The following is a 19,405-nucleotide window of genomic DNA, read 5'->3' as shown; positions in this document are numbered from 1 at the left end:
AGATCTTCCAGTTTCTTAATAAAAGTAAAAAAATCCACACTGTCATGTAAAGCCCCCAATATTTAAATGTTGGAATTATTTAAAAGAATTCCGTTGGTGGAAGGGGCCCACGCCTACATCACGGTTTCCCAGGATGCCCCGGCAGCACACACGGGCAGGGGACGGTGGCCGCCACTCAGGCACTCCGCAGCTGACAGGTGCTCCGCACATGCCCTCCCACACTGGTCGCACTCATCTGTGATTCGCTGTCGACCCCCCTGGTCCCTCCTGCCTGGGAGTGAGCTCGCGGGAGCAGCCAACGTGTTTGATTCCCTGTCCCAGCACAACGCGCAAGTGTGGGTGATCGATAAGCCTCTGCTGATGAGGTGGAGGGACTGAGCAGAAGAGTGAATGCAGCGGGGAGACAGATGAGGCCACCACCGGCAGTGAAGAGTCCTGAACCAGGGTGGCAGGCAGAAGTGGGAGGAGGAGCTGGGACCGGAAGGAGTCAGGTTTTGACAACGGAAATGAATAAATTTAGAGAGGACTGGCAGTGAGGGGCAAGGGAGGGGAAGGGGATGCAAGGGTGGGAGTCAGTTGCTGCTGCAGACAGCAAAAGGAAGTGTAGGCCAGGAGCAGTGGGGCCATTCCACTTCTGAGTATTTATCCAGATAAGATGAATTCACTATCTTAAAAAGATATCTCCATTCCCATGTTCACTGCAGCATTATTTACAGTAGCTAAATATGGAAACAATCTAAGTGACAGATGAATGGACAAAGAAGATGTGATGTACATGTGTATGTATATAAATACAGATATATACATACATATATACACAATATAGAATATTATCCAGCCATAAAAAGGAGATCCTGCCATTTGCACCAACATGGATGGAACTCAATGGCATCATGATTAAGTGAAATAAGTCAGACAGAGAAAGACAAATAACTACGTGATCTCACTTATAGGTGGAATCTAAAATGAAAAACAAAACAAAACAAAACACCTGAACTCACAGATACAGAGAACTCTGGTGGGTGACCAGAGGCAGGGCATGGGGTGGGGATGGGGGGAGTGAAGGTGGTCACGGGCACAGACTTCTGGTTCTAAGATACACATGTCCCAGGGGTGCCATGAACAGCGTGGTGACTGCAGCTAACAATACTGCATTGTATAGCATTTGAAATTTGCTAAGAGAGTGCATCTTAAAAGTTCTCATCTCAAGAAAAAAGATTCTTGTAACTATATGATGATGGTTGTTAACTAAACTTTTTATGTTAACCATTTCACAATACATATATCAAATCATTACATTATACACCTAAAACTAATACAATGTTATTTGTTAATTATATTGCAGTTCAAATAACTAATAAAATGAAATGCAGTTTCTCAGTTGCAGTAGGCACATTTCGAGTTCCCAATGGCTGGTGGCTACGGAACATGGCTAGTGACAGGGCAGATACAGTGCTGTTATTAATAACACCAAACAAAGTTCTACTGGGCAGCACTAGCCTAGACCATCATGACATGTCACTGAAATATGCCACCCAGAAAATCTAACATTCATACATTCATTCATAAACTACTTACTGAGCACATTTCTGTGCATAAAACACAGCCCTGAGTGTCCGTCCTGCCTCACTCACTGCTGGGGCCCAGCGGGAGGTGGCACCTAGACAGTGACGTTGTGGGTGAAGATGGTGACCATGACCCGTTTTACTGACGGGTGGGGCCACGTAGCAGGTGACTAATACGCTGTTCTGAAGGAGAACAGATGGATAGTGGGGAGCTGCTGGAAGCCCACTTTTTGGATGGGTTATACTCACTATAAAAGAGACTATTGGTTCCTTCCTCCCAACAGATGTCGCTCTGCAGGGGAAGCAGTGCTGAGGAAACCAGAGAAAAACCTCAGTTCCCTTCCAAGTTCTGTCACTTACAACTCACTAGCTAGGCAAGGCATTTAATTTGGGGAATATCAAACACTGTGACAAACCTATTATCTCGTCCTCCTCCTGAGCTCAAGGCAGACATCACAAATCAACCAGGCACGTTCCTTAATGAAGCAGAGGGAAGGTTCCAGATCGTTCTGAAGACAGGCAGCCATTTCTTAGCAGAGCAAGCAAAAGAGACACAGTCTCTCTGCCCTGTGGGATCTCACTATGTAAGCTCCAGATTCTTCGTCTCTATGGTGATGACTGACAACACCTACCCTGCAGAATTGCTGGGGGTGAGGGGGTCACTGAGATGATACATTTATTCAGTTATTTGTTTATGCATCTCATATTCACTGAGTGCCTCATGCCTGCCTGATACACACAGCACTGGGTAAAGGACAGCTATGACAGGCAGACATCTGTGTGCTGGTGTGGACAGATCCCAGCCCTTCGCGTCCCTCTCCTCTGGGCCAGCTCACACGCACCAAATCACCTAACAGGGGGGAAAGGTGTCCATAAAAGTCAGCCTGAGGGTTTAAGGCAACATATTTTCCAGCACCTTCTCTTCTCATATTCTAAACAAGCTGTGGTTGCATTAGCTCCCACTTCTAACTTTTCTTCCTTGGATTCCCTTACACAAAATATTGTATTAACAAGTTGTGTCGACCAGGCTCAGCTATATTTCCTATAAACTCTCTTTTTATCTCCTCTAAAACACACAGTAATAGCATCCTCCGGAGAATATTAAATCAAATCAACCTGCAGCTGCATCTGTTTGTGCTTTCTGCCCCCAGTAAATTCTGGCAACAGATGGGTAGGTGTGCATGACACACGCGGTGCCTGTGAGGGACCGCGGTTCTCTGCGTTCCGCTCTGCATGTGGAAATGCCTCGAGCCTCTAATACCCACTGCCAGCAGCTCCTCAAAGCGCCCCCAATGACACCCTGATGTCCTGCTCCTCTTTCTTACTCTCAGCACACAGAAAAGGCTGAGTGCATCAAAGAAGAAGGCAGCCTCAGCCAAAAGAAATGAAGCTTTTCTCCTTGGTAATCCAGCACAGAAAATCTGCTTTTTCTTGGCCTGAGATACATATTCAATGACAGGGCCGAGCTCCAGGGCGGGGGCCCGGGCAGCCAGCACTGCTTCATCACCCAGGACAGAGGATGGTAGGGGCCACCTTCCAGGAAGCACCCAGCAGGCTTGGGCATGAGAGGACACAGCCCTGGATGCCAGGCGTGTGCCATGGCAGCGTGGGGCTGGGGCTGCACTCAGGACCTGGGGCTAGCCCCTCGGCACACAGAGGGCCAGGGCCAGCCTGTGAAGGATCGGCAGCTGACAGTCTTCTGGAAACTTCCTCACTTACTCCAGGGGTCTGGGCTTATTCTTAAATTTTAACTAGGTATTCTTAAAAACTCAAAAATAGCCCTGGCTGGTGTGGCTCAGTGGATTGAGTGCCAGCCTGCAAACCAAGGGGTCGCAGGTTTGATTCCCAGTCAGGGCACGTGCCGGGGTTGTGGGCCAGGTTCCATGTTGGGGGTACATAAGAGGCAACCACACACTGATGTTTCTCTCTCTCTCTTTCTCCCTCCCTTTCCCTTTCTCTAAAAATGAATGAATGAATGAATATTTTTTTAAAATAAAAACTCAAAAATAGAAACCAGAGAAAGCTTCTTGTTACTTCTCTGAGCAGCATCGTGTGTGAACGGAGCCTGCCAAGGGAGTGCATGTCCTGTTAGCTCTAGATCCCCTGAGCCGCACCGATGTTAGTGTATTAGGTAGCTGGCTGCTGGGTGGGAGAGTCAGCAGGAAGCAGCAGGGAAGGGACGACAGAAAGGAGGGAGAAGCACAGACTCTCCCAGTCGATCCCCAGTCTGCCTTTAACCTGCTCATGACCTTGTATAAGGACCCTTAACACTCTATTCTCAGCCTCTCATGTGGATATCAAAGAGTTAAGACAACTGCTTACCCGTTCCTGGGGAATGAACACACTCATTCATTCATTCACTCGACAGCCCTGTATTTCTACTATGAATAGAGTAGTGGTGGAGCCAACACAGGCCCTGCTCCCCAGAGGCCCACAGTGCCTTGGGGGAGGCAGGCATCAATCCTCGTACGGAGTGGTAGGACATATTCATGAGGTCTGGAAGTAGTGCCAGGGTCAAGCTGGCTTCCTGGGAAGGAAGGTGACCATCTAGGTTTTTCAGGAATATAAGCCTTGCGGGCATTTGGAGTTGAGCCAGATGGGAGGGGCCAGGGACTAAAAGTGCAACTAACAGAGGAGGTTCGTGAAGAGCTCAGTTATGTGCTACCTCATGTACCTCCCTGACCTCCCTCAGGCTGAGGCAGGCCTCCTGCAACATGCCCGAGGGGTCGCAGCCTGGGGGAAGCCAGCTCCAGCCCAAAGATGAGTTTGGTTTGAACTGCAGGGTGGTTTCAAAAGAATTTAAATTAGCTACTGACGTTGACAAACCAGAAAGGCTTGTAGCAAAATCCAGGTTCCCAGCTCCCTGGGAATGGCCATAAGACCCAGCAGTGCTGGCTGGCATTCCTATATGGCAACCATTAGCCACAGCTAAAAAGCAGCTTGTGTTTGCCGGTCTACCATGCTCCTCACCATGCCCTAGTACCCCTCTAACAATATTGAGGCTGAGTGCTTGTTCTAGCACTTCCCTTATACAGATTGGAAAGGAAAGTAGAACAATTTTCATCCCCAGGTCTATCTAAGAGAGCAAAGCAAATAGGCTGAAGGGGTCCAGTCCTGCCTTACGCACTGAGTTTCCCGCTGCGTCCCAGGCTTCTGTGTAAAACCCTTGGCACTCTGGGTGCACCTTTATCAAGGTGTTTATCACACTGCATTATACTTCTACATTTACTTGTCTGCCAGCTTCTGGACAAAGAGTATCTCTAGGGCATGGGCTATATCTTACAGCAGAGTCTTGGAATTGATCATAAAGCCTCATGTCCCCTAGTTATGTGCTCAATAATAAATGTCAAATGAAGGGATAAATGCAAATGAATACACAAAACACATTCCAGTAAAGAGAAAAAGGATGATGACTTCTGGCTAAGATGGAGGCCTAGACAGACACACTGCGTCTCCTTCCACAGCTAAGAAGGATTACAACTATCGCAAAACTAGAGACAACCAGAAGTTCCAGAAAATCGAGCTGCATGGAAGTCCAGCAAACAAAGATATAAAGAAATACTCATCGAGACAGGTAGGAGGGGTGGAGCCAGGGTGGAGAGGACACAATGTGGTGGTGGCACCAGTGGCGGCAGTGGCAGGCTGGTGGAAAGCACCGTCACATGTTTTAAAAAGTAGGGAGGGACACCTGGGGAGCACTCCCAGCACCAGACCAGACCACGCAGCTCACCATCCCAGCACCAGGGAAAATAAAACCTCACTGCTTTTGTCTGTGCAAGGCAATGGGGGTTGGGGTGGAGGAAGAAACTGTTGGTCTCTCTGTAGAGTCCACTTGTTTAAAGGGCCCCCAGAATCCTAGAACATCCACAGACCCACCCACTCTGGGAACGACAGCCAGGGCAACAGCTAGAGAAGCAACAGTCCCATACGGAAGTGGAAGAAGTGCCTGGAAAAGGGACAAGTGCTGAGCAAGCGACATTGTTCCCTCTCAGACCCCTCCTCCACATACAGCACCACAACATGGTGAAACAGGTTGCCTGTACTGATTAATACCGAAGGCTCCGTCCCTTACAACATAACAGGTGTGACAACTCTACCTAAGACTGAGATGCAAACAAACACAGCAGCCTGTCAAAATGAGGAGACAGAGAAGTATGGCCCCAAAGAGGGAACGGATCAAGGTTCCAGTGGGAGAATTAAGTGATGAGGAGATAGCCAACCTAACAGATGTAGAGTTCAAAACACTGGTGATAAAAATGCGCACAGGCTTGACAGATATGCTCAAGTACAGCAAACGCATAAGGGAAGAAGTAAAGGCTATGCTAAATGAAATGAAGAAAAATCCACACAAAACCAATGGTGAAGGGAAGGAAACAGGAGTTCAAATCAATGATTTGGAACATAAGGAAGAAAAAAACAGTCAACCTGTACAGAATGAGGAAACAAGAATTGAAAAAAAATGCGGAGAGGCTCAGGAACCTCTGGGACAACTTTAAACATACCAACAACCAAATCATAGGGGTGCCAGAAGGAGAAGAGGAAGAGCAAGAGATTGAAAGCTTAAATGAAAAAATAATGAAGGAAAACTTCCCAAATTTGGTGAAGGAAATAGACATACAAGTCCAGGAAGCACAGAGAGTCCCAAACAAGCTAGATCTGAAGATGACCACACCAAGACACATCATAATTAAAATGCCAAAGGTTAAAGATAAAGAGAGAATCTTAAAAGCAGTAAAAGAAAAGCAGAGAGTTACCTACAAAGGGGTGCCTATAAGACTTTCAGCTGATTTCTCAAAAGAAACTTTGCAGGCAAGAAGGGGCTGGCAAAAAGTGTTCAATGTGATGAAAAACAAGGACCTACAACCTAGATTACTCTATCCAGCAAAGCTGTCATTTGGAATGGAAGGGCAGATAAAGTGCTACCCAGACAAGGTAAAGCTAAAGGAGTTCATCCTCACCAAGCCATTATTATATGAAATGTCAAAGGGACTTACTTAAGAAAGAGAAGATCAAAACTATGAACATTAAAATGACAACAAACTCACAACTATCAACAACAGAACCTAAAAAAAATAAAAACAAAAACAAACTAAGAAGCAACCAGAATAGGAACAGAATCATAGGTTTGGGGATCATTTGGAGGGTTATCAGCTGGGAGAGGGAAGAGGGAGAAATGAGGAAATGGTGCAGGGATTAAGAAGCGTAATCAGTTGGTACAAAATAGACAGGGGGAAGTTAAGAATAATATAGGAAAGGATGAAGCCAAAGAACTAAAACATGAACTAAGGGGGGTGGGACTGTTGGAGGGAAGGGAGGTCTGAGGGAAAAAAATTGGGACTATTGTAACAACATAATCAATAAAATATACTCTAAAAAAAAGAGAGAGAGAGAAAGGATAAGGGCCTGGGTGTAGGTAGTAGTGGGAAGGCAGAAGGGAGGTGGGTTCTGAAACCAGAGGGGCAGGGTTCATGCACAAGGAACACTGACTGGCACACCCGGAAGCTGGTTAGACATGCAGAATCTTGGGCACTGACCTAAGCCTGCTGAATTCGAGCCTGCACTTTAGTAAGATTCCCTCCCATCAGTCATTGTGGATCACAATTTGAGAAGTGTTGGCTAAGTGGATGGGTCTGGGGTTCAAATTTTCACTCTGATACTTACTGGCTGTGTGACTTGGGGCATGTTACATAACCTCTCTGTGTGTCCATTTCTTTATCTGTTAAAATTGAGCCTCAGTTCGTATTTTTCCAGTTCCTCCAAAGCATGACCTGATTGTACCTCCCAAACATTCAAGTGGAGACTCTGCTCCTAGTGGCTCTGTGAAATCCCCCAGCAGGCATTTGCTACACCCAGCAGGGTCTCCTGGTACCCATTCTGCAATTTCAGGAATCAGGCTATTAGGTAGAACTAAGTGCTTCCATTCAGTCAAATGCCCAGGGAGGAATCAGAGCCTGGTACTTACACCATCAGCTGTCCAGTAATTCCAAACCTTGATCTTGGCCAGACCAAAGGCATGCAGAAGTCTCGTATTGCGGATAACAAAAAAGAGCTGCAGCGGTGGGTGGAAGGGGCACATCCACAAGGAGGGGTCTTTTTTGCTCTGAAACACCAGTGAGAGAGGGAAGTTGTCAGTGCATTTCTGCCTCTCCCCAAAGCACACCAGCAGTGGCTCTCTCCCAATAAAAACCTGGACAGGGCTAAGGGTGGGCAGCCAGGCCCCCTTCTCTACATAATCCAGGGTAATGGAGGGAAGGTCTTAACTCTCACTCCATCTGGACTGACCCTTGTCCCTGACCTAAAGCTGCTCCTGGGGCCCTTCAGCGACACCATCCAGACTGAATTTAAAATGCAGGGCAGACTTGATCACTATCGGCTTTGAGGGAAGCCCTGGGGTGGGACCACCATGGGAAGGACAGGAAAATAGCCACCACTTGCCCTACCTGATAAACCTGGTAACAGTTCTCATTTTCTTTTGTTAATCCTTGTCAAATTTTTCAAATTTTTAAAGAAATAAACGGTCTCGGGTGTTTGTTGGGCCGGGGCCATGGTGCTGAGCCACGGGAGTGACTACGTCCCCCTCAGGATCCCAGTGTGCTGTGTGCACCCATCCGCCCGCCAGACTGCCAAGGCCACTCTCAAGGTCAGAGGGGCAGAGAGCAATGCCTGTCATTTTTGTTCACACCTACAAAGGTTTGTCATGAGTGCTTTTGGGTGCAGATGTAAAAGCCAAACCACGGGACTTCTCTCAGCTCTGGTCACCTCCTCCCGCCCGTCTCTTCAGATGCCTCTTCACTCTGTCTAGACCAAGCTCTCAGCTGCTCCCAAGCATCCCCACGCTGGCTCGGTCTCTGCGCCTTTGCACAGGCTGGGCCCTGGGTGCAACACCCTTCCTGCCCTTCTCACCCCGGGGAGTTCAGCCCAAAGGTGCTGTCGTCCCCACTGTCACCCCTTCCTTGACACAACTACCCCCTCCTCCAGGTGTGCCCACAGTCCCTCACAATGCCTGAGGTTAGCATTTCCCTCAGTGTCCCGCAGGAAACTGTGTCAGGTCCATGTCACTACCCCCATGCTCAGCGGTGAGCTTTTTAAGGAAGTGGCTGTGTCGGATTCATTCCAGAACCCATGGCATTCAGCACAGTTCCTTGGCACATGATAAATGCCAGAAAAGCTTTGTTGAATGAATAAATGAATAAGTGAAATGTACCTCCTAATATCTGTCCTCTCATTGAAACTAAAAAGATTGTAAACTGAATCTGGCCTGCACAGCTATTTTTTTTGGCTCACAAATGTTCTTTAAAAAAAAAGGCAGGGGAGTGGGCAAATTTGCTGCCAACAGTTAAAAATGGAGAGAATTTCGCTCCTCCCAGCTGGACTCCTGGTTTCTCTGCAAACTTGGAAGAGGAGGTGGCAGCATGGGGTCCCTGACATCTGCAGGGGGTGCTCTCTGGTGTCCCAGTCCCCACCACTCCCCACTGTCCATACCCGCCTCACTCCTCATTGTGTCTCTGCCCGGCCCCTGCGGGCATCTGAGTTAGGGGCTCTGCTCAGGGGCTGAGCACTTGCAAGTCCCATGTGCCAATGAGCAACCACCGCATCTCTGACGCTGGCTAAAGTTTTCCCTTTTATTAAATAAGAGCACTGCCCTGTATTTGAGGACATCTCAACAGACTTCTGTCACCAGGGCCATGCCTACTAAATGGCAGAGCCAGGGAAGGAGGAGATTGGCTGACTCTGAAGTTCTGCAGGCCCCAGCTGCGGGGAAGAACAAAGGTGGCTTGTTCCAGTGAAAATAGTGCCTTTCAAGGGTGGGGGCGCTGCTCTTGTTACGGCAGAGAAATGAGTTCAAGGGGTTCTGACTTATTCTGGCAAGTTTCACAAGCTCTGCAAGAACTTCTAGTGCTCTAGGCAGCTGTGAGGGGCCAAGATATCACATCTCAAAATCCAGCGGGGGAGACTCATTCCTTCCCTGAGTTAGAGCCTAAAATGGGTCACTGTGGATGCTTGAAAAGGCAGAACTGGAGGCCGACCCTTGGGTGCTGGCGAGAGGGCTGTCATTGATTTCCCTTCACACTTCTGTCGGCAGGAGGAATAACAGGAGGGCTAAGTGGGAATCATAGTGTTCAAAGTCAAAGAACAGGAATCTGTAGCAAACTCAAGGCCTCATTAGCAGCCAAGCCTTCTGATGTTTCCTTTCCAAAAAAAGAGTCTCTGAGAGGCAGGCTGCTGATGGGAAGCTGCCGAGGACTGAACCAAGGCGTGCTGGGCACAGCCCCAGTGCCGGGCTGGCAGGCAGCGTCTGTCACACCTGCCCGGCACAGGTGGTAAGAGAGAGGGCAGCATGAGAACCAGGCAGGTCGAGTTGCCACTGTTCTCTCACAGCCCTGGGCGGAGGGGGGGCGTCTGCTGTGATTCCTGTGTCATGGGGGGGGGGGGGGGTAGATTGATTTGTTGTTCCACTTATTTATGCATTCATTGATTGCTTCTTGTATGTGCCCTGACAGGGACAGAACCTGCAACCTTGGTGAATCTGGACAATGCTCTAGCCAACTAAGCTACCTGGCTAGGACCTAGGTTTTTAATTGATTAATTCATTTTTGTCTTATTCTGGATTCCCCAAAGATAGACCCCTAGGTTTTTAATTCATTAATTCATTTTTGTCTTATTCTGGATTCCCCAAAGGCAGACCCCAAGGCAAGGGTTTTGGTGGAAGGAGTTTATTCAGACAATGAAGGAAACAGGAGTTGGGGCGTGGGAAGAGACAGGGGAAAGGCAGCCCACGAAGAGTGCTACCAAACCAGCCACACCTGCAGGTACCCGGAGCTCAGCCCCACCTGGCAATCTGGGAGCCAGTGTAGAAGATGCCTCAGAGGGACTCCACCCTCAGGACAAGGGAGCTGGGTGCTCTCTGTCAAACTGGCCCTTCCCTACCAGCCTGTGCCTGCTACATGGGAGGCAAAGAAGGCTCTGGAGCCCAGAAAAAAACATCTCCCCTAGAAAAACATCAGTGCTGGTGGTCTGAAGAGCAGACTGTGTGCACCGAAGTGGGAAGGGCAAGGGGCTGAAGGAGGCACGGACAGATCTGCTATGCACTTTCCCAACCAATCCCGAGTCCATCCTGCAGCAGGCGCGAAGGAGATGCAGGGATGCGGGGAGTCTGGCTCACCATCCCCGCTCTGTGCTAGTAGGGGAGGAAACAAGTAAAAACACTAAGAAAAAAAATCAAGCAGGGATGGATTTGATGACAAAAATAAGAGAGAATTATTAATGGCCAATGGAAGGGCTATTTTAGAATGGATGGTCAGGGAAGACCTCCCTGAGGAGGTAACTTTCTAACTCCTGAACAAAGGTGCTTTTCTCTTCCAGTGTTAACCTAACAGATCCACCCACCCTCAGGGAGATGCCAGATTGCCTTCAGAAGTAGGTCCAATTTAATAAATCATTGCAGGAAATAAAAGAACAAACTATTGACATAAACAATTTGGTGGATGTCAAGGGCATTATGTTGAGTGAACAAGTCAGTCTCCAAAAGGTTACATGCAGTATTATGATTCCATTTATACAGCATTCTTGAAATAACAAAAAGTATAGAGAACAGATCAGTGGTCACAAATATTAGGAACAGGCATGGGGAGATGTGACTATAAAGATTGCACGGGGGAATTCCTTTCTGGTGACTGAACTGTTCTGTATCTCAGTGTGGTGGTGGTGGTTATACAAATCTGCATGTGATTAAATTGCAAACAACTCATACAGACACAGGAGTGAGTGTATGAAGGTGTGCACATTATATCAATGCCAATTTCTCAGCTTGATAACGTACTATGGTTGCAGAGGATGTTATCATTGGGGAAGTTGGGCAAGGGCACATGGGACTTTTCTGTACTTTTTTAAAAATTGAGATATGATTCACATATATAAGATCACCATTTTAAAGTGTACAATCAGCAGTGTTTTAGTATTCACGAGGTTGTACAAGCATCACCACTATCTTTTTCCAGAATATTTTATCACCCCAAAGACACCCTGTGCCATTTAGCAGTCACTTCCCAGTCCCGTCTCCCCTGAGCCCATGGCAATCACTAATCTACTTTCTGTCTCTATGGACTTCCCTACTCTGCACATCTCCTATATGCAGCCTTCTGTGTCTGGCTTCTTTCGTTTAACATGATGTTTTTAAGATTCACCCATGCTGTAGATTGTGGCAGAACTTCATTCCTTTTTTAGGGTTGAATAATACTCCATTGTATGCATAGAGCATATTTTCTTTATCCATTCATCAGGTGATGGACATTTGGGTCGTTTGTACCTTTTGGCTACTGTGAATAATGCTGTTATGAATATCTGTATATAAGTTTTTGTATAAAAATGTTTTCAATTCTCTTGGATGTATATATATCTAGGATTGGAATTACTAGGTCATATGGTAACTCTACATCAACTTCTTGAGGAACTGCCAAACTATTTTCTCCAGTGGCTATACCTTACTTTTACATTATCACCAGCAAGGTATAAGGGGTCCAATTTTTCCACATACTCACCAATACTTGTTGTTTTTCTTTTTAAAAAATTAAGAGCCATCCTTGTGATGTATCTTTGTGGTTTTGATTTGCACTTCCCCTAATGCCTAATAATGTTGAGCATCTTTTCATGTGCTTGTTGGCTATTTGTATATTTTCTCCGGAGAAATGTCTATTCCAAGTACTTTGGTTATATTTTAATTAGGTTGTCATCTCTTCATTGTTGAGTTTGAGTTCTTTTCTTTACGTATTCTGGATACTAGACTCTTATCAGATATATAATTTGCAAGTACTTTCTCCCATTTCATAAGTTGCCTTTTCACTTTCTTGATAGTATCCTTTGAAGCAAAAATGTGTTTAATTTTGATGAAGTCTGATCTATTTCTGCTGCTGTTGTTGCTTGTTCTTTTGTATCATATCTAAGACTCCACTGACAAATTCAAGGCAATGAAGATTTACACTTGTGTTTTCTTCTAAGAGTTTTATAGTTTTAGCTCTTATATTTAAGGTCATTGGTCCATTGAGTCTGTTTTTGTACGTGGTATAAGGTAGGAGCCCAACCTCATTCTTTTGCATGTGGAAATCCAGTTGTCCCAACACCATTTGTTGAAAAAACTATTCCTACCCCTTTGAATGGTCTTGGCCACCTGTTGAAAATCAGCTGACAACAGATCTATGTGTTTATTTCTGGACTCTCAATTCTGTTCCGCTGACTTATACCCATCCTTATGCCGGTGCCACACAATCTTAAGCACTGTAACTTGGTAGTTAGTTTTAGAACTGGAAAGTGGGAGAACTTTGTTCTTCTTTTCCAATGTAGTTTTGGCTATTCTGGGCCCCTTGAATTTCCATATGCATTTTAGGATCAGCTCATCAGTTTCCACAAAGAAGGCAGCTGGAATTTTATAGGGTTGCACTGAATCTGTAGATAATTTGGGAAGTATGACCCTGTCCCTCTCCCACCCAGTGCCGTGGCCCAGAGGCACTCTGTGTTGCAGTCTCTCAGGCCCTCCCGGAGAAGGACGCTGAGGCGCAGCACAGTGGGGACGGTGCTGCTGGCGCTCTGCCTCAGCTTAGCTCAGTCTCTTATGCCCCACTTGCAGTGGCAGGAAGAGAAAAACGCCAGTGCTTGTCTTTATTTATTTTTTAATCCTGCTAGATATTTAAAGAAAAGAAACATTCCATGTTTGTTGGGTGTTGTACTCCAGGCCCTAGGGAAGCAGGACCCTGAGGGGCTGTGAGAGTGGGCCCTGGGCCAGGCTGCAAATTGTGCACTTGGCCCCACTACCCTCCGGCTGTGTGACCTTGGCTAAATCAAAGCCCTTCTCAAAGCCTTAGTTTCTTTGCCTACAAAATGGGGTTGCTGACCTCAACAATGCCCAAGGTCTTGTGTTTGGTGATAACTGTGGTAAACTGCAAGATGGAGAAAAGGAGGTGAACTGGCTCCTTCTTGTCACCCTCTCCCAATATAACCCCACAGAGCAGGGATCTGGGAAAGAGCTTGGGGTGGTGGGCACTTTGGAGACCTCTATCTGCACCCTTTCCTCAGGGTCCTCCCCACGTGGCCCAAATAATGACAGGAAGATTGCATTCTCCTTCCCCTCCCCTCCCCCACACCTTTATCATGGATTTATCACGGGCAGAGATAACACATCAAAATACAAGACCAAGACTCAGTCCAGAGCCACCTCCACTTACCGCTAAGTTCCTGTTGACCAGGAGGCCCAGGTCTCTCGGCATGTCCGTGTTACGAATATCCACATCATGAGGAGACACATAAAGCTTTGTGTTGTCCAGGTCAAAGAACTCAACCTCTGTGAGACCCACCCATGACGTGTTGCCCCAGGTGGACAGGATTTCCATTGTCACATAGATGGCGTCTTTCATCTCATCTGCTTCCATTCCCAACTTGTCCTTAAAGAAGAGAAACATAATGCCAAAAGATTAAAACATGGCAGGACGAACTCAGCTCTACTACTAAATAGCAAGTTATTTAACCTGAGTTCCTTGGTTTCCCCATGTATACAATGAGAATAAGAATAGTACCCAATGCATATGGTTATTATGAAGATTAAATGAGCTCATATTTGTAAAGATTTGAAACACAGCTATTGTGTACTCTGCAAGAGTTTGCAAATAACAAAAAAAGTTTAAAAGGCATCAGGTTATATCTGAATAGTATGCATGTCTCTTCCCCACTCCACTTGTTCATGTCCTGTAGGCATGTCACAACTTCTGGACGGACTGGGCAGGTGTTATGGGCTGAATTGCGCCCTCTCCCCCCAAAAAGGCTTCATGCTGAAGCCCTGACACCAGTACCTCAACATTAATTGTATTTGGAAATAGAGCCTTTAAAAATAATTAAATTAAAATGAGACCGTTAGACTGGGCCCTAATCCATTCTGACCAATCCTTGCAAGAGGAAATTTGGACACCTGAAGAGACACCAGGGATGCGCGCACACACAGAAAAGGCCACGTGAGGGCCCACTGGGAAGGCGGCCATCTGCAAGCCAAGGAGAGAGGCCTCAGGAGAATCCAAACCTGCCAACACCTTAATCTTGGATTTACAGCCACCAGAAACGTGAGAAAACAAATCTGTTATTTAAGCCACCAGATTGTGGTATTTTGTTAAGGCAGGCCCAGCAGAGTAACACAGTAGATAACACAAGACCCAAGACAAGTCACTTACATCTCTCCATCCAGTTGAGGAATACGGGATGACACCACCTACCTGACAATCGTGTCAGAGACCAAGTGAGATACGTATGCGCACCAGCGCAGAACCTGTCTCAAGTCCTGGCCCGTGTGTGCACTCAGCAAGTGTCCATTTCCTCCCATTGCTCTCTTTCATTGGTAGGCTATTATGTCTGAGAGGCTGCATGAGTGCCACCAATAAATGGCCACACTGGGGAATGGCTCCTGAGGTCCCTGGGGCCTGACTGCAGTGGTGGTCGCATGCACGGATCGGGCACTCACAAAAGATGCATTCCCTGCGTGCACATGCCCTGTTAGTTAGCACTGGGAATCTGCAATGGTTCTGTGAGCAGGGAGCTGAGAAAATGAGCAGCAAATGTTCCCTACTTAGTTTTTTAATTAATAGCCAGCAACACACTCTCCGGCTCTCAGCATGTGTTTGGAGAAGCCTTGACTGCCACACTGTGGGGATGGGAATGAGAAGGGAAGGAGGTCAGCTCATAGCTCCCAGAAGGAACACAGGGCTTGTTTTTATGAGCTCGGCTCACAGACCCCATAGCTTCCTCCTCCCAAGCCATGCAGGGCTCCAGCTGAGCCCTCCACTGCTCTTGGCCTGAGTCCAGGCTTAGAGGACTGTGACAAACCTAAACTGGCCTGGCTGACATTGGGGGACCCGGAGGTTAACAGGCTTATGCTTTTACGGGGCATTCCACTGCCAGGTGAGCGGTGCGGGAGGTGTGAGGAAGCGGGACTGTTCACAGGGCTGCTGGCTATAGGGAGGGGGGCTGGACGGGGGGGTGGCTGCCTCGCTGGACTTCATACCTAGTGCAATCTAAAATGTGCAAATTCCCACAGTGGGGTTTCTAAAGGAAGTTGCTGAAGGGTCTATTAACTGAGGAGGTGTCACAACTTGTCAGTGTTGCAACTCCCTGCCATTCCTGCTTCTGAATTGCTTGATTTAAGTCCCCTGAGGGCGTCTGAGGCAAACACTGGCTGGGAGGCTCCTGGTCCCTGCTACTCACTGCACTCTCTTACTAGGACCCCCTAATTTCCCCTGAGGGAACTCACCCCTTCTCTTTCCTCAACCATGATGTATAGGATGAACCCTTTCTCACCCCAGGAGGAGCCTGCCTCCTCCAAGGAATCCCTGTCCTGTCCCCTGAACCACCAGAGGCAGAGGGTCAGTGGCAGGTATGTGACCCAGGCTCAGACCTGTGTGTGTATGGAGGGAGACTGCTCTTCTCTCCTGAGTGTGCAGTCCGAGGGTAAGAAGGTGCAAGGTGGGGCCACTCCAGCTATTGAGGGGTCACGGGGCAAGATGTGGGACTCGGCATGGTGGCGGGGAGGGAGCTCAGGGATGCAGCCGGCACCGTGGAGACACAGTGTGCGTTGCTGGATCAACCATACCTGCTTCCATCTGTGGCATCTATTATAAGACTGTCATTTTTCTTCTCTTTGTTGTATAAATCAGTTTGCCTCAAGTTTTCTGTCTCCTATAATATAAGGAGACTTGACCAATCCAGGCTGTTTTTAAAATGACGGAAGTTTCACCACACTTAGGATCATCACAGCTAAAAAAGAAACTTCCATGCAGAGGGGAACTAAGCTTTGGTTTTTCTAGACGGCAAACTTTCAGCGGATATGGACCCGGCACGGGACTGTTCCCTCTCTTGGGCCTTTCCTGTTCCAGTCTCACAGTGGCTGTGGATTATTTACCCAGTGTGACAGCCACACACTCCCAGAACAAGACAGCTTTATAACACTTGTCTAAGGTCACACAACCCTTAAGTGATGGTGCCACACTCAAAGCTGACACTAGTCTAGGCTGGCGCAGGGCTCTTCCTGCTGTCACGGGTCTTACATGTGGCTTTGGAAAGGCTTCTGTTAAGTCCTCATTGGCCAATCATAAGACTGGGGACAACCGTACCAAATAAAAAAGGCTTGGGTAAAGGAAGGGGTGAGAAGGCTATGCCAGGACACACACCTACTGACACAAAAGAAAGAAGAATCACCCATTACCCGGCCCCCAGGTGCACCCTTCCTTTTGCAGTACATGTCTCAGCTCTGTCATCCGCTCACATGGCCATTTCTCTGCACAGTTGTTGCCATCAGAGTGGACTAGATGAAGATTAACGTCACCTCGTACAGTTACCTTGTAGCCTTAACATTTGCTATCTGCATAATAAACTTTATAATGACGCGTTCCATCCTTTTATACTATTGCATTATGCTGAGATATCAAACTTTCCTGATTACTGCCATTACTATGAGACATCTATATTATTTCTGGGTTTTTTCCTCATTTTTCTCTACTTCCAATAATTGAGCAGCAGACACCTTTGTGCCTATAGCTTTTTATTTCTGTTGAGTGACTTCCTTAGGGTACGGAAGAGGGATCATTGGGCTGGAAGACAAGCATTTCTAAGGCTCTTCCTAAGTCCAGCCTTTCTGCTTTTCAAGAGCATCCCACCCACTTCTACTGCTGCCAGCAAGGCCAGACTGCAGCTTTACTGTAACCTTGCCAGCACTAGAGGTGACCATCAAAGCGATTTATTATCCCAGCCACGGGGACATCCAGGTTGCTCTAATTTGCATTTCTTGATTACCAGTGATGTTGGACATTTTCCTTTGGGCTCACACGCTATTTATATCTCCTCTTGTGTGGACAGGCTTCCCTCTGCTGAAACTTCTTGCTCCACCACATTTATGTCTGTGTGCTGGGGAGGAGGGCAGATGGAGACGTGGCAGAAAGCTGCTAAGTTTACTGCCATCTGAGCAATCCCTACTGAGCAGGAATGATTATATCAGGCAGTCTTTCCAGCCCCAGCTTTCAGGCGAGACACTGAAGGCATTTGGAAATCCCTGAAAGTCAAGGCTCTCACCTCTGGGTCCAGCACTTGCCCCTCATTTGGTGAAGCAACCTGACTGGCACGGGCAGAATCACTTTCGATGGCCTGGAGGACTTTCAGAAGCTTCTGCTGTTGTCTGAAATGTGGCTTGTTTTAGCAAACAGATGGTAATAAATGATACACAACAGAGAACACTCCCACCTAAGGCACCGCAGTTACTTTTCTACCTCAGAGAGATGAAACAATCTGAGAAGAAGGTACAGTTGACCCTTGAACAATGCAGCGGTTGGAGCACTGACCCCCCCACCCCATGCAGTGGATAATCTGCATACAACTTTTGACTCCCCAAAACTTAATGACAGTCTCTCAGTATTTGTGTGGGATTGATTCCAGGATCCTCTGCAGATCTCACAATCCATGCGTGCTCAAGTCCCTTACATAAAACAGTGTAGAACAGTGCATACAGTCGGCCTTCTGCATCCTGGATTTCCAGCCCTGGATCAAAAATACTGCTTTCCATTTGCAGTTGATTGAATCCACGGATGCAAAGCTTGGGATATGGTGAGCTTACTGTATATTTATTGAAAAAAATCTGCGCCCTAGCCAGTGTGGCTCAGTTGGTTGGAGCATCATCCTGTAACCAAAAGGTTGAGGGTTGTATTCCCAGTCAGGGCACATGCCTAGGTTGTGGGTTCGGTCCCCAGTCCAGGCACGTACATGAGGCAACCAATCAATGCTTCTCTCTTGTATCCATGTTTCTCTCTCTCCCTTCCTCTCTCCCGAAAAAGCAATTAAAAATGTTTCTGGGTGAGGATAAAAGAAAAAAAAATCCACTTATAAGTGAACCTGCTCACTTCAAACCCATGTTGTTCAAGGGTCAACTATACTCACCCCACATACAATTCAAAGGTGCATACAGATATTTTCCTCCCTTTATAAATAACTATAAAATCAATGATGAAATCAGAGCTCAAGTAAAGAAACCACCTGGGGCAAGATGGCCAGCTTAAGCTCACTGGTAACTGGTAAGAGTCTATAACAGGGGTTGACAAAGTACAGCCTGCAGCTCAAATGCAGCCTGTGACCTGTTTTTGTATGGCCTGCAAGTTAAATATGGTTTTTATGTCTTTAACAAGTGTTAAAACAAAGACACAAAAAGTGAAAACCCTGAAGAATTTGCTATCTGGCCCTTTACTGAAAAATTATGCCAACCCCTGACCTAGACACCACTCTGCCCCTCTCATTCCTGAGGCCGTGAGCATTCCAGACCTGGCAGAGTGTCATCTGCAGACACAGCCCACGTGTGCCAGGTAAGGCTGCGTACCCCTCTTGCCCTGAGCCGAGCCCGGGCGCTCTGCACAGGCCTTAGTGAGCAGGCTCTGCACGGCAGCCGGGAGTGGCTGGGGGCCACTGCACGCTTGTAAGCATAGGCTCAAGCTCGCGCTGCTTTCTGAAGATCAATTCTGCCTAAAGACTAGAGGCAAGCCTTTATTTTGATAATAAAACTTGACAGTCCCAGTAACTGATGCTGCATGTTAATGGAACAGAATGCTGCATTTGAACAAATTATAACAGAGAAAAGAAGGTTCAAAGGCTGCTGCCTGGGACCACCAGCCTCCCACACCCGCCCCAGGCCTGGGAACAAGTTCACCACTGTCTGCTCTGTGGGATGCTGCAGTGAAAACCTTTGAGCAGGTTGGAGTTTTACACAGGTTGGACTGAACTGAGCAAGCAAAGAGGCATTTGCCTGAGAGAAACCAAGTCAATTTTGCATTTTA

The 19,405-nt window shown here is 47.2% G+C and overlaps 1 protein-coding gene across 2 annotated transcripts in view; it reads right to left on the bottom strand.

The window, feature by feature from the left end:
- KATNIP (katanin interacting protein) overlaps positions 1 to 19,405 on the bottom strand; it is a 190,297-nt gene that overhangs the window by 42,529 nt on the left and 128,363 nt on the right. For both annotated transcript variants that reach the window (XM_090277423.1, XM_090277422.1), the window contains 3 exons: positions 17,661 to 17,763; positions 13,781 to 13,990; positions 7,528 to 7,665 (listed from right to left, as the gene is read on the bottom strand). In XM_090277423.1, coding sequence (XP_090133549.1) covers positions 7,528 to 7,665; positions 13,781 to 13,990; positions 17,661 to 17,763 — 451 coding nt within the window. The remainder of the gene's footprint in view (positions 1 to 7,527; positions 7,666 to 13,780; positions 13,991 to 17,660; positions 17,764 to 19,405) is intronic.

Source organism: Furipterus horrens, unplaced genomic scaffold, assembly GCF_987537825.1.
Source record: "Furipterus horrens unplaced genomic scaffold, mFurHor1.1.pri manual_scaffold_5, whole genome shotgun sequence".
NCBI classification, from domain to species: domain Eukaryota; kingdom Metazoa; phylum Chordata; class Mammalia; order Chiroptera; family Furipteridae; genus Furipterus; species Furipterus horrens.
Note: the sequence above shows the minus strand (reverse complement) of the source record. Positions and strands in the feature narration are given on the sequence as shown.